At 37.5% G+C, this 16,396-nt stretch overlaps 1 protein-coding gene across 3 annotated transcripts in view; it reads right to left on the bottom strand.

Annotated features, from left to right (window-relative positions):
- LOC128242832 (E3 ubiquitin-protein ligase TRIM71-like) overlaps positions 1-16,396 on the bottom strand; it is a 42,492-nt gene that overhangs the window by 21,299 nt on the left and 4,797 nt on the right. For 2 of the 3 annotated variants that reach the window (XM_052960188.1, XM_052960185.1), the window contains exon 3: positions 15,080-16,180. The exons of the other annotated variant lie outside the window; for it this stretch is intronic. In XM_052960188.1, coding sequence (XP_052816148.1) covers positions 15,354-16,180 — 827 coding nt within the window. In that variant the 3' untranslated portion in view covers positions 15,080-15,353. Of the gene's footprint in view, positions 1-15,079; positions 16,181-16,396 lie in introns of those variants that run through there. 3 annotated transcript variants of the gene reach the window in all.

The following is a 16,396-nucleotide window of genomic DNA, read 5'->3' on the forward strand; positions in this document are numbered from 1 at the left end:
TCTATGCTACATTTCAGATTGGGGTTCACTCAGGAGCTGGTGTTTGGGTCAGCAGTCTTGATCTGACCCTGTCCCTGCCTTACACTGTTCATCTACGTATCTATGCTACATTTCAGATTGGGGTTCACTCAGGAGCTGGTGTTTGGGTCAGCAGTCTTGATCTGACCCTCTCCCTGCCTTACACTGTTTATCTTCGTATCTGTGCTACATTTCAGATTGGGGTTCACTCAGGATGTGGTGTTTGGGTCAGCAGCCTTGATCTGACCCTGTCCCTGCCTTACACTGTTTATCTTCGTATCTGTGCTACATTTCAGATTGGGGTTAACTCAGGAGCTGGTGTTTGGGTCAGCAGCCTTGATATGATCCTGTCTTTGCCTTACACTGTTCATCTTTGTATCTATGCTACATTTCAGATTGGGGTTCACTCAGGAGCTGGTGTTTGGGTCAGCAGTCTTGATCTGACCCTGTCCCTGCCTTACATTGTTCATCTAGGTATCTATGCTACATTTCAGATTGGGGTTCACTCAGGAGCTGGTGTTTGGGTCAGCAGCCTTGATATGATCCTGTCTCTGCATAACAATGAGGGTAATTTTTGGAACTAATTTTTTCAACTTGTTTTTCTTTGTCAGATTATATACATTGTACAATAAAATGAGTAATTACTAGATTACAAACTTCATGAATGAAAGGCAAATTTAAAAGTAAAGAAATGCCCCCAAAAAAGAAAACTAAATAAAAAATCACAACAAATACAAAAAAAGGTTGAGGTTTATCCATGGCGTTGGTGCTGTCAGGGTTGTTGTCTTTGGGGTCATTGTTAAAAATCGTTAAGATATGAAATAACTTAAAAATATTTTATGATATTTAAATGAAACTTAGTACACTGTTGCAAGAGACAACACACACATGTATAGCAATTCACATACATCTGGTATTAATCATTGTTGAGTTATGTCTCTTTTTTGACAGTTAAATAACAGCTGAGCATTGGTGTTCACTCTGCGGCGCTCGTGTTTAAGTTCCAAATTACGACTACTTTGCATCTGTGTTGCAGCTGTGCCTTGGGAAAAATGCGATGTTTGTGTCATAACTGTTCCATTATCTCCGATGTACTGTCATCAACACGGTGTCTACAAGCTGGATAGTTAGGTACAATGTTGGCATTATTTGACCATATTGCCATTTCTGTTACACTTCACTCTGTCTAACATGAGTAATGCATACATGTCACGCATGAAATGGCCCTTGACTTACTAAAGATAATCTCTACAATCATTTTTCACACGTAGCACCAGACATATTGCACGTACACTCAGTAAACCTTATAGGAATGTTGAACAGCATTGGCTGTTGGGCACCTGCCATTTCTGTGACATTTCACCTGTTAATAGAAATCGACATTTCACCATTTATGTGTCCAGTTGTCATATCGGGGTTATTCATCATGACTGTGATAGCTCTAATTATTTTGGCTGTTTATTGTGTGTCGTACAAGTTTTTAAAAACTCTCTTGTAGCAATTAAATATTTTACCTGATCTTGATCAGATTATTTTTTTGTTTTTTTTTATGAAATTAAGCCATATTTACTGTGTTGTCTTCGGTGTGAAACTTGAAGCTCTCTAAATTATTTATTTGTTATCCAATCTATACTATACTTATTTGCAATGTTTATTGGTAAAGCATCTTGACTAGATTCAATCAACAGCTTTATCGATCTATTCACTCTGGAGTAATGACCCTTGAATTTTTTATGGTAGCATTTTGTGCAATTTTTAGCTCGACTATTCGAAGAATATGGAGAGCTATACTACTCACCCAAGCGTCGGCGTCGGCGTCACACCATGGTTAAGGTTTTGCATGCAAGCACACATAGGTTAATATCTCAACAACTACCTAAGGTATTGCATTAAGACTTTATACAATGGTACTCAACCATCCAACCTACTTAATTAACCAAGTTAGATAACTCTAGTTTGCATTTAATGCAAATAATAGGCCTTTATTATTCGACTTAGAAATTCTGGTTAAGGTTTTGCGTGCAAGCACACGTAGGTTAATATCTCAGCAATTACTTGAGGTATTGCATTCAGACTTGATACAATGGTACTCAACAATCCAACCTACTTAATTAACCAAGTAAGATAACTCTTGTTTGCATTTAATGTAAATAAATGCCCTTTATTATTCAACTAAGATATTCTGGTTAAGGTTTTGCATGCAAGCACACATAGGTTAATATCTCAACAACTACTTGAGGTATTGCATTAAGACTTTATACAATAGTACTCAACCATCCAACCTACATAATTAACCAAGTTATATAACTCTAGTTTGCACTTAATTCAAATAATGGACCCATTTTTAGACATAGAAATTCTGGTTAAGGTTTTGCTTGTTACCACTTTTAAGTCAATACCTCAGCGAATACATCATGTATTGCATTGAAACTTTACACACATGCTCTCAACCATTTAACCTTCTTCTTTAATCAAGTAAGATAACTCTATCTTTCATATTATATAATTTTTTGCCCCTTTATTATACGACTAAATTCTGGTTAATGTCTTGCATGTTAGCACACATAGGATAATATCTCAGCAATTACTTGATGTATTGCATTGAGACTTTATACAATGGTATTCAACCACCTAACGTAATTGAATAACCAAGAGATAGCTATTAGAGATAACTGTATTTTGCAAATAATGGCACTTTATTATTAGACTAAAAAAAACTGGTTAAAATGTTCCATGTTGATTATATTTATGTTAATATCTCAGCACATCATGTATTGCATTGAAATCTAATCTAACAGTGATCCATGCATGTTTCGCCAAAACTTTTCAATCCTTACACTGAAAATCGGCGGAATAGTCGAGCGCGCTGTCTCTGTGACAGCTCTTGTTGTATGTTGTTGTTGTTTTTTTCTTAATATTTATGGGAAAAAATGTAAACAGTGCACTGACATAAACAGCTCAACTTGTATTTAGCATTTACGCCTTTTTATTGTGCATTTGTGATAGCCATGATGTCACTGTTGTTGGCGTCAGTGTTGTTGACCTCGTGCAAAAAAAATTACCTTTACCAAAATTCATATCGCCTAAATGACAGTGCACATGAGTATGAGCCCTTATTCACACTAATAATTGTTGAGTAATGTTGTTCTCCCTTGTTTGACTGAAAAACACCGGAGAGCATTGGTATTCCTCTTTGGCACCCTTTTGAATTATCATACCATGTTCAATGTTTATTATTCAGTGCCATTTTTCCACTTTTTGTTATTTTTTTAATTGGAAATTATTTTTTCTCTGTCCTTAAAAATATCATTATGTCTCCCCCTCTCTGGGGGAGACATATTGTTTTTGCCCTGTCCGTCAGTCCGGTAGTCCGTCAGTCCGTCAGTCCGTCCGTACGTCACACTTCGTTTCCGATCGATAACTGGAAAACCGCATGACCTAGGATCACCAAACTTGGTAGGGAGGTTGGTCGTGAGGTGTAGAGGATCCCTATTGTTTTTGGGGTCACTAGGTCAAAGGTCAAGGTCGCGGCGACCCCCAATATAAAAAACATTTCTGCTCAAAATCTTGAGAACGGTTTGACCTAGGTTCACCAAACTTGGTAGGGAGGTTGGTCATGAGGTGTAGAAGATCCCTATTGTTTTTGGGGTCACTAGGTCAAAGGTCAAGGTCGCGGCGACCCCCAATGTAAAAAACATTTCCGCTCAATATCTTGAGAATGGTTTGACCTAGGTTCACCAAACTTGGTAGGGAGGTTGATCATGAGGTTTAGAAAACTCCTATATTTTGGGGGGTCACAAGGTCAAAGGTCAACGTCGCTGTGACCTCTAATGTAAAAAAATATTTCCGTGCAATATCAGGAGAATGCTTTGATCTAGGTTCACCAAACTTTGAAGTGAGGTTGGTCATGATGTCTAGATGATCCCAATTGTTTTGGGGGTAACAAGGTCAATAGTCAAGGTCGTGGTGACCTTCCATGTAAAAATCATTTGCGTGTAATATCTTTATGTCTCCCCCATTCATGGGGAGACATATTGTTTTTGCCCTGTCCGTCAGTCAGTCCATCAGTCTGTCAGTCAGTCAGTCAGTACGTCACACTTCGTTTCCGCCCAATAACTATAGAACTCTTAGACCCAGGAACTTCATACTTGGTATGCTAGTTGGTCATGACTAGTAGATGACCCCTATTGAATTTGGGATCACTAGGTCAAAGATCGGGGTCAACGTGACCTTGAGGTGAAGAAACGGTTTCCACTCAATAACTAAAGATCCTTTGGGTCCAGGAACTTCATACTTGGTATGCTAGTTGTTCATGACTATTAGATGACTCCTATTGATTTTGAGATCAAAAGGTCAAAGGTCAAGGTTACCTTCAGGTAAAAAATGTTATGTTGGCAGTGACCTTAAGCTTAAAAATGGTTTCTGCTCAATAACTAAAGAAAGCTTGTACCCAGGAACTTCATAGTTGTTCATTACTAGTAGATGACTCCTATTGATTTTGAGATCAGTAGGTCAATGGTCAAGGTCACCGTGACCTTGAGGTGAAGAAACTGTTTCCGCTCAATAACTAGAGAACGCTTGCAACCAGGAATTTCATACTTGGTATGCTAGTTGGTCATGACTAGAAGATGACCCATATTGATTTTGAGATCACTAGGTCAAAGGTCAAGGTTGCCATGACCTTGAAGTGAAGAAAAAGTTTCCGCTCAATAACTAAAGATCCTTTGGTTTCAGGAACTTCATACTTGGTAAGCTTGTTGTTCATGACTAGAAGATGACCCCTATTGATTTTCAGATCAAAAGGTCAAAGGTCAAGGTTACCTTCAGGTAAAAAATGATACGTTGGCGGTGACCTTAAGCTTAAAAATGGTTTCTGCTCAATAACTTAAGAACGCTTGTACCCAGGAACTTCATTCTTGGTACGCTAGTCGGTCATGACTAGTAGATGACCCCTATTGATTTTGAGATCAGTAGGTCAAAGGTCAAGGTTGCCATGACCTTGAGTTGAAGAAATGGTTACCGCTCAGTAACTAAAGAACACTTGCACCCAAGAACTTAATACTTAGTATGCAAGTTGGTTATGTAGATGATCCCTATTGATGTTGTGATCAGTAGGTAAAAGGTCATGGTCACGATGACTGTGAGCTGAAAAATGGTTTCCGATCAATAATTGAATAACGCTTGCGCCCAGGAACTTCATACAATGCAAACTTCGTTTACATTTTCCATGATTAATCAACAACACTTTCTTCTCTTCACTATTTAATATAATCGAATAAACCAAACTTCACTGTTGGTTTGTCTCCAGTCCAAAGTTACAAATTTCATGTCCATCATTTATTTTTTCTCAGCTACGACCACACAATAGGGGAGACAAGCGCTTTTTCAAAAAAGCAATCTCTAGTTCTAATCTTTGTTTTCTTATGTCTTAAAGTTATTAATCGACAGCCATATATAAATAAATTATTTTGACTTAAGGCCAACACCTAACGACTCAATAGTGAGTGATCATCTTTTTGTTTAGATACACATGCTTACATATTTAAACTCAATGGGTTTTTTATAGTTAAAAACAATATTATGAATAAATTAATACTTAATAGCTTTCTTTTCTAATCCTTAGTCAATCAATGTATAATATTATGTTTTCTAATGAAAACAACATTTTTGTGTCACCTTGGAAGTATGGCATGCACATTGGAGTTGCTGTCAGCGTTAACTTTCATTTCTGACTAATAACTTTTGAATGACTTTTTCAAGATTATGTATACGTTGTGTGTGCCTTTGTACGTGGCCCCTCTTGATTTCGGCGCTATAAACAGACAACACATTTAATAAAGTGGAATTCTAGTTAGCTTGTAACAATTATGTTTTATTATTTTTTTAACATTGGTGTCTTCGTTGCTGTGGCTGTAGCTGCACAAATCCATAAAATTTATTAATAGAACACTTAGAACATATATTCGCAACGTCATTAAAAATAATCAATCATGTGTAGTAGTCCTATCATTCTTGCTGAATTAGTTGTTGAGTTATGCCCCTTTGTAAATAGAGAAAATAAGACGAGCATTGGTATCTGTTGCAGTTCCCTTCTTTTTTACATTATACTTACATTTAAATTGCTCTTGTTTTTGTTTTTGTTTTTCTCTGACATGTCTATTTTATTTTTCAATTGTAAAGCAGTCCTACAACACTGACCACTGCATGGCCAGAAGTCCATTTTCTGTATGCAAGAAAAATACTTTATGTTACAGGAAGGACTATCTCTCAGGTGTACGCCCAAAACCAATGGTGTACATGTACACGGTCAAACATTAAAACGACTAGGCAGTTTATGATACAGTCCGTACTTAACATTTACTTTTGTCAAACATTTAGTACGTCGTGTACACAAACAGCTATATTTATGTAGGTCCTTGATAGTGTTCAAATGTCCTTGTTGTTAGTATATGTACGTCATTATTAGTTAAAAGGTCCTTGTCGTAGTCTATATACGTACTTTTTGTTGGTGTATGTAGGTCCTTGTTGGTGTTGTATGTAGGTCCTTGTTGGTGTTGTATGTAGGTCCTTGTTGGTGGTGTATGTAGGTCCTTGTTGGTGGTGTTTGTAGGTCCTTGTTGGTGGTGTATGTAGGTCCTTGTTGGTGGTGTTTGTAGGTCCTTGTTGGTGGTGTATGTAGGTCCTCGTTGGTGGTGTTTTAGGTCTTTGCTGTATGTGTATGTAGGTTCTAACTAAAATTGAATGAAGGTCTAATGTAATTGTATGTAGGTCCTTACTGTTATTGTACGTAGGTCATTACTGTAATTGTATGTAGGTCCTTACTGTAATTGTATGCAGGTCCTTACTGTTATTGTACGTAGGTCATTACTGTAATTGTATGTAGGTCCTCACTGTACATGCATGTAGGTCCTTACAGGTATGTAGTTCATTACTGTAGATGCATGTAGGTCCTTATTGTACATGCATGTAGGTCCTTACAGGTATGTAGGTCCTTATTGTACATGCATGTATGGCCTTACTGGGATGTAGGTACTTACTGTTCATGCATGTAGGTCCTTACAGGTATGTAGGTCCTTACCGTAGATGCATGTAGGTCCTTATTGTACATGCATGTATGGCCTTACTGTAATTGTATGTATGTCCGTTCTGTAATTGTATGTAGGTCCTTACTGTACATGCATGTAGGTCCTTACAGTTATGTAGGTCCTTACTGTAGATGCATGTAGGTCCTTATTGTACATGCATGTATGGCCTTACAGTAATGGTATGTAGGTCCGTACTGTAATTCTATGTTGTTCCTTACTGTACATGAATGTAGGTTCATACTGTAATTGTACATAGGTCCTTACTGAACATGGATGTTGGTCCTAACTGTACATGCATGTAGTTCCCTACTGTAATTGAATGTAGGTCCTTACTGTTATTGTATGTAGATCCTTTATGTTATTGTATGTAAATCATTGCTTAAATTGAATGTCGGTCCTAACTGTTCATGCGTGTCCTTACTGTAATTGAATGTAGGTCCTCACTGTAATTGTATGTAGGTCCTAACTGTACATGCATTTAGGTCCTTACTATAATTGTATTTCAGTCCTTACTGTAATTGTATGTAGGTTAATACTGTAATTGTATGTTTTTCCTTACTGTTATTGTATGTAGGTCCTTACTGTAATTGTATGTAGGTTAATACTGTAATTGTATGTTTTTCCTTACTGTTATTGTATGTAGGTCCTTACTGTTATTGTATGTAGGCTAATACTGTAATTGTATGTTTTTCCTTACTGTTATTGTATGTAGGTCCTTACTGTAATTGTATGTAGGTCCTAACTGTACATGCATGTAGGTCCTTACTATAATTGTATTTCAGTCCTTACTGTAATTGTATGTAGGCTAATACTGTAATTGTATGTTTTTTCCGTACTGTTATTGTATGTAGGTCCTTACTGTAATTGTATGTAGGTCCTTACTGTAATTGTATGTAGGTCCTTACTGTAATTGTATGTAGGTCCTTACTGTACATGAACGTTGGTTCATACTGTAATTGTACATAGGTCCTTACTGAACATGGATGTTGGTCCTAACTGTACATGCATGTAGTTCCCTACTGTAATTGTAAGTAGGTCCTTACTGTAATTGTATGTAGGTCCTTACTGAACATGGATGTTGGTCCTAACTGTACATGCATGTAGTTCCCTACTGTAATTGTAAGTAGGTCCTTACTGTAATTGTACATAGGTCCTTACTGAACATGGATGTTGGTCCTAACTGTACATGCATGTAGTTCCCTACTGTAATTGTATGTAGGTCCTTACTGTAATTGTATGTAGGTCCTTACTGTAATTGTATGTAGGTCCTTACTGTACATGAACGTTGGTTCATACTGTAATTGTACATAGGTCCTTACTGAACATGGATGTTAGTCCTAACTGTACATGCATGAAGTTCCCTACTGTAATTGTAAGTAGATCCTTCATGTTATTGTATGTAAATCATTGCTTAAATTGAATGTAGGTCCTAACTGTTCATGCGTGTCCTTACTGTAATTGAAAGTAGGTCCTCACTGTAATTGTATGTAGGTCCTAACTGTACATGCATTTAGGTCCTTACTATAATTGTATTTCAGTCCTTACTGTAATTGTATATAGGTTAATTCTGTAATTGTATGTTGTTCCTTTAACTGTAATTGTATGTAGGTCCTTACTGTAATTGTATGTAGGTCCTTACTGTAATTGTATGTAGGTCCTTACTGTAATTGTATGTAGGTCCTTACTGTAATTGTATGTAGGTCCTTACTGTAATTGTATGTAGGTCCTTACTGTAATTGTATGTAGGTCCTTACTGTAATTGTATGTAGTTCCTCACTGTTATTGTATGTAGGTCCTTACTGTAATTGTATGAAGGTCCTTACTGTAATTGTATGTAGGTCCTTACTGTAATTGTATGTAGGTCCTTACTGTAATTGTATGTAGTTCTTAACTGTTATTGCATGTAGATCCTTACAGTAAGTGTATGTATCTCCTAACTGTAATTGTATGTAGGTCCTTACTGTACATGCATGCAGATCCTAACTGTACATGCATATCCTTACAGTAATTGTATGAAGGTCCTTACTGTACATGTATGTAGGTCCTTACTGTAATTGTATGTAGGTCCTTACTGTAATTGTATGTAGGTCCTTACTGTAATTGTATGTAGGTCCTTACTGTAATTGTATGTAGTTCCTCACTGTTATTGTATGTAGGTCCTTACTGTAATTGTATGAAGGTCCTTACTGTAATTGTATGTAGGTCCTTACTGTAATTGTATGTAGGTCCTTACTGTAATTGTATGTTGGTCCTTACTGTACATGTATGTAGGTCCTTACTGTAATTGTATGTAGGTCCTAACTGTACATGCATTTAGGTCCTTACTATAATTGTATTTCAGTCCTTACTGTAATTGTATATAGGTTAATTCTGTAATTGTATGTTGTTCCTTTAACTGTTATTGTATGTAGGTCCTCACTGTTATTGTATGTAGGTCCTTACTGTAATTGTATGTAGGTCCTTACTGTAATTGTATGTAGGTCCTTACTGTAATTGTATGTAGGTCCTTACTGTAATTGTATGTAGGTCCTTACTGTAATTGTATGTAGGTCCTTACTGTAATTGTATGTAGGTCCTTACTGTAATTGTATGTAGGTCCTTACTGTAATTGTATGTAGGTCCTTACTGTAATTGTATGTAGTTCTTAACTGTTATTGCATGTAGATCCTTACAGTAAGTGTATGTATCTCCTAACTGTAATTGTATGTAGGTCCTCACTGTACATGCATGCAGATCCTAACTGTACATGCATATCCTTACAGTAATTGTATGAAGGTCCTTACTGTACATGTATGTAGTTCCTTACTGTAATTGTATGTAGGTCCTTACTGTAATTGTATGTTGGTCCTTACTGTACATATATGTAGTTCCTTACTGTAATTGTATTAATTTCCTTACAGTAATTGTATGAAGGTCCTTACTGTACATGTTTGTAGTTTCTTACTGTAATTGCATTTATTTCCTTACAGTTATTGTATGTAGGTCCTCACTGTTATTGATTTTAGGTCCTTTCAGTAATTATATGTAGATCCTTACAGTAGTTGTATGTAGGTCCTTACTGTACCTGTAAGTTGGTCCTTACTGTAATTGTATGTAGGGTCTGACTGTTATTGTATGTAGATCCTTACTGAAATTGTGTGTAGGTCCTCAATGGAATTGTATGTAGGTATTGTCATTAATGTTTAATGGAGTGTGTTGTAAGTGTATATGTGTAAGTGTAAATAAGTCCTAGCTGTAAGTGTATATGTGTAAGTTTATTAAGTCCTAGCTGTAAGTATATATGTGTAAGTGTAAACGAGTCCTAGCTGTAAGTGTATATGTGTAAGTGTAAATCAGTCCTAGCTGTAAGTGTATGTATGTCCGTGTTGTATGTGTATATAGGTCCTAGCTTAAAAGTTCATTAAATAAGTGTTGAAAGTCTGAGTGAAAATTTTATTTAATAGTGCAAAAGAAGTATCTTTTTCAATGTATTCCTAGGGAGCCAATAATTGCGTTTTGTTGTGTAAGGGAAATTCTTGGTACTTATTATTGCCTGAATTAGAATATTTAGCAAGATTTGTCAGTGTTCCAGGGGGTAAGGATTCATCAACAAATACATATTATTCCTCCAAAGTCCATAAGAAATGTTGGCAAAAGAAGTTATGTAGGAGTTATCTTTCTTAACATAAAACTCACATTCTTCATTTCAGGCCGAGAGATCTGAAGATCGGTGTTACAAATCTGTCATGGAGCTTGATGGAGCTAAATACACAGCCAGTTTCTGGTAAGGCAGTGCTTGATTTGAAAGGAAATATTAATATTGAGGCATATAAACTTGTAAATATGTGTATCCATTATACAAATGAATTTGGTTTGAACTTTATGAGAATATAAAAAATTGTATGTAAATATAGCAGCGAAAAACTAGTTCGTTGAAATATTTAGAAGACTTCGAGTCCTCATGGTCTTTAATGATTCATGTTGTTCTTTAAGCAATAATTTAGTCTAGTTTGGCATTGAACGTGTCCTGTTTTTAATTCAAAATATACTTAAGTCCAGTTTGGCCTTGTGTTAGGTTCATTAAAAAAAAATAAGAATAACCAGTTTGGCCTTGAACATTGTTATTCATTGCAGTAATAATTATGACCAGTTTGGCCTTGCCTGCTGCATGTTGTTCATTGCAGTAATAATTCGCTCCAGTTTGTCCTTGAACACCGTATGTTGTTCATTGCAGTAATAATTCTGTCCAGTTCGTCCTTGAACGCCGTATGTTGTTCATTGCAGTAATAATTCTGTTCAGTTTGGCCATGACTGCTGTATGTTGTTTATTGCAGTTATAATTTTGTCGAGTTTGGCCTTGACTGCCGTATGTTGTTCATTGCAGTAATAATTTTGTCCAGTTTGTCCTTGAACACCGTATGATGTTCATTGCAGTAATAATTTTGTCCAGTTCGTCCTTGAACGCCGTATGTTGTTCATTGCAGTAATAATTCTGTCCAGTTCATCCTTGAACACCGTATGTTGTTCATTGTAGTTATAATTTTGTCCAGTTTGGCCTTGACTGCCGTATGTTGTTCATTGCAGTTATAATTTTGTCCAGTTTGTCCTTGAACGCCGTATGTTGTTAATTGCAGTTATAATTTTGTCGAGTTTGGCCTTGACTGCCGTATGTTGTTCATTGCAGTTATAATTTTGTCCAGTTTGTCCTTGAACGCCGTATGTTGTTCATTGCAGTAATAATTTTGTTGAGTATGTCCTTGAACGCCATATGTTGTTAATTGCAGTAATAATTCTGTCCAATTTGGCCTTGACTGCCGTATGTTGTTCATTGCAGTAATAATTCTGTCCAGTTTGTCAATTTAGTCGTGTTTGGCCTGGAACGCCATATGTTGTTCATTGCAGTCATAAATCAGTTGATTTTTCCTTGGAAGCCAAATGTTGTAAATTGCAGTAATGATTTAGTCGAGTTTAGCCTAGGAAGCTAAATGTTGTTTATTCAAATAATTATTTAGTCCAGGCCTGCCTTGAACACTAACTAGTTAGCATTTAGTGCTGTTTGGCCTCGAATGCGGAGTGTTTTCCATTGTAGAAAGGCTTATGTCATTTTCATTTTTTACAACAAATAGTTCTTGTTCCAGGGAGAAATCTAAACAGCTTGCAGAGCAGGAAGCTGCCATTGTTGGTCTTACTGTTCTTGGAGAAGAAGATGGAAGAAAAACGGATGTAACCAGCCCAAATGATGATGTTGCTAAGGCATGGAGTCGTCACTTCCAATCAAGTGATATTGACGTCACGTATAGTCATAAAGACATGACAAAGAGAATGACTCTTTTTGATTCTAGCAATGGTGTCTATATTGACAATGACAGTTTTAAAGTTGACAGGAAATGAAGGTGATCAAGACAGTACGAATGTAGATTCTGTTTATCCTAATCTCGGCAGTTGATGGCTTTAAGTTCATTTCATATGTTTACTCCATTTTAAATAAACCAATGTCTTTCATTATGTGCTATGTTAAGTTATGATTACAGTTGAATCTCACTTTAAACCAAGTAAATGGTTGTCCAATTAACACACTCGCTTGTCACCTACGCGACACGGGTTCGATTCTCGGCCAGGCCGTATGTGTGTATTTGGTTTGTGGTCACAATGCCGGAAAATTTGGTTTTCTCCCTGTACCCAGGTTTTCCCCACAACTCAAGACCACACTCTCACGTACAATTTTGCCAATGAGAGTGATTAATATAATGTTATAGTAACTTCATAATCGTTGTAAAATAAATTAGTTTAAACTAAACCACTAAATTTGAACCATGAACTCAAAAGTCAGCGGAATTGAATTCTGTTTCCTGTTTGGAAAGACAAACAATGTCAAACTAATTTTTATTCCTATTTTATCATAAAGGAGCCAAATTTCATAGGTTACCAAGAACTTTATCAGATTATTATATCCAACTTATAAGTAATCTAATTGCAATTGAATGTAAAAGGGATATAACTCTGGTGAACATGAGTGATTTATCTTACTAACTATGCCTACAAACACTGTCAGTTAATTCATAATTGTACTAATCGTTTGATAATCAAGTAAATAATTGTCTCCACAAGTCTAAAATGCTTTACTATTTTTGCCAGTACGAGGGGCATGACTATTGATCTACTGAGGCGATCCTATCAATGAACAATCCTGACCGAGACAGTATGCCCGTAACCAATGAGAGTTACTGGTGAGATTCTCCCCGAGACGGTATGTCCATAACCAATGAGAGTTACTGGTGCGATTCACCCAGAGACAGTATGCCCGTAACCAATGAGTGTTACTGGTGCGATTCACCCCGAGACAGTATGCCCATAACCAATGAGAGTTACTGGTGGGGTTTACCACGAGACAGTATGCCCGTAACCAATGAGAGTTACTGGTGGGGTTTACCACGAGACAGTATGCCCGTAACCAATGAGTGTTACTGGTGGGATTCACCCCGAGACAGTATGCCCATAACCAATGAGACACTGGTGCGATTCACCCCGAGACAGTATGCCCATAACCAATGAGTCACTGGTGCGATACTCCCCGAGACAGTATGCCTGTAACCAATGAGAGTTACTGGTGCGATTTACCCCGAGACAGTATGCCCGTAACCAATGAGAGTTACTGGTGCGATTTACCCGAGACAGTATGCCCGTAACCAATGAGAGTCACTGGTGCGATTCTCCCCGAGACAGTATGCCCATAACCAATGAGAGTTACTGATGCGATTTACCCCGAGACCAGTATGCCCATTACCAATGAGAGTTACTGGTGCGATTCACCCCGAGGCATTATGCCCATAACCAATGAGAGTTACTGGTGCAGTTCACCATGAGACAGTATGCCCATAAGCATTGAGAGTTACTGGTGCGATTCTCCTGGAGACAGTATGCCCATAACCAATGAGAGTTACTTGTGAGATTCTCCCCGAGACGGTATGTCCATAACCAATGAGAGTTACTGGTGCGATTCACCCTGAGACAGTATGCCCGTAACCAATGAGTGTTACTGGTGCGATTCACTCCCGAGACAGTATACCCACAACCAATGAGAGTTACTGGTGCGATTTACCCCGCGACACTATGACCATTACCAATGAGAGTTACTGCTACGATTTACCCCGAGACTTTATGCCCATAACCAATGAGAGTTACTGGTGCGATTCTCCCTGAGACAGTATGCCCGTAACCAATGAGTGTTACTGGTGTGATTCACTCCGAGACAGTATGCCCATAACCAATGAGAGTTACTGGTGCGATTTACCCCGCGACACTATGACCATAACCAATGAGAGTTACTGCTGCGATTTACCCCGTGACTTCATGCCCATAACCAATGAGAGTTACTGGTGCGATTAACCCCGAGACACAAACACCTTCATCAAGTTCCATCATGTTCGGACAAAACAACTTATTTATTTTCTGCCAAATGCTTAAAATATCTATATCCTATTGTTAAAGAGGAAGAACTCCGGATCTAGTGACATGCTTTGCTCCACGATGGAACTGGACTGAGATTAACCCACAAATGCTGTAATCGAGTTTCATCATTATTGGATAGTAAAAAATTTAACTTACTGCCTTTGTAATATATAAACATATTATTGTTTAATGTAAAAGGAGCATAACTCTGAGGTTACTGACATGATTCATTTCACGATGAAACTTGACTGAGACTTGCCCACCGTTGAAATACTGATCATATGATAATGAAAACCTACTAAATTTCTCTTTACCTTATTTTAACTTAAAAACCATAAAAAATATACATCTGTTTAAATGATTATATTTAGATAAGGTAATGATCATTTTGTAAAATCAAAGATCAATATAAAGAACATAAAAAACAAAAGTAATAAACACAAAAAATATGATTGAATTAGTGTTTTATAGTATTACAATATTTACACTAATTCGTTATCCTAGTTTTTTTTGCAAAATAAAACTGCAATATACTCATAGTACTTATTAAGTACATGTATAGGTCATTAAGCATCAATGGCTTTTTGCTATTTACAAAACTTCGAAGACAGATACATGCACCACATTCTACCATTCTTACCATTTTTGTTTCAAATACATAGCAATAATCATTCAGTTTGATAAAACTCGTTTACAACGAAAATATAAGCCTATGTTTAAAAATAAATATGATTCCATTTACTATTCATTTGCTCAAGTATTATTGAATACATGGTAATTTATGTCAGAGAAAGCAAAATCACAACTGATAAAGAGATGCTGTCAATTTGCATTAAAGACCTTCAGTGAGTCATTATTGAGCATCCCGACAACTAGGGCAGGTGTGTTAGGACAGAACGCAATGGAAAATGGTTGGGTCAGTCCGTCCTTCCGTCCAAGTAGTTCCGTCATCTTGCCGTCCCTCTCCGTCAGCAGCAACACGTTGTGGCTGTCCCGCCCACACACGATAATCTGACCAGGCCCTACCTCCACCACGGACTCGGGACGGATGAGCTGCTTGTCTCGGTACTCACGCATGACCTTCCCGTCCAGAGACAGCTGGAGAACGGTGTTGGTACCGAAGTCAGTCACGGACAGGGTCGGTGGTGTTGAAGCTGACACAGTCAGGTAATATGGTTCTTTGAAAAGTTGTCTTCCATCATCTGTTTTGAATGTACTTATTATATGACCATCCAATGTCATCACTTCAATACGCGGGTTTGATGCGTACAAAACGTATAATCTGTTGTTATAAAACGTTAAACCACGACACCCAGGTGATACTTTAATTTCCTTTCCACGCGACAACTGTCCTCCTTTTGTTGACACCAGCTGAATCATGGAGTTATACGGGAAAGTGACGGCGGCCTGGTCATCAGCGAGCACACACACGTCCCAGGGCATGCCTGGCAGCTGGAGGTTGGACGTGAAGGTGCGGTGGCTGATGTCTACGAGTGTGACACAGTTGTTATAACAGTCAGCGAGGAGGAAGAGACCAGGCGAGATCAGGGCTGAGCTCGTGATCCAGCAGGTGGTCTTGTCCTGAGTCATTCTAATTATGATATCCGCCTCCTTCTCCCATGTCACAGTGGAGAAGTCAGGAACTGGAACTGAAAATGATAAAGGACTACATTCGTCGCTTTGATCTTATAATGTAAGTGTACATACTTGTTTCAAGTCACAACTTCAATATCCAGTTTGTTTAAGGTAATCTAACACACGACATACACCACAGAATAAACAGTAATTATAAATACATGTTATGATAGGATTTCGACTTAGAAACATGTTCGCTTCAACAATTGACGTTTGCAGACTCAGAATTA

This window comes from Mya arenaria, chromosome 8 (assembly GCF_026914265.1).
Source record: "Mya arenaria isolate MELC-2E11 chromosome 8, ASM2691426v1".
NCBI lineage: Eukaryota > Metazoa > Mollusca > Bivalvia > Myida > Myidae > Mya > Mya arenaria.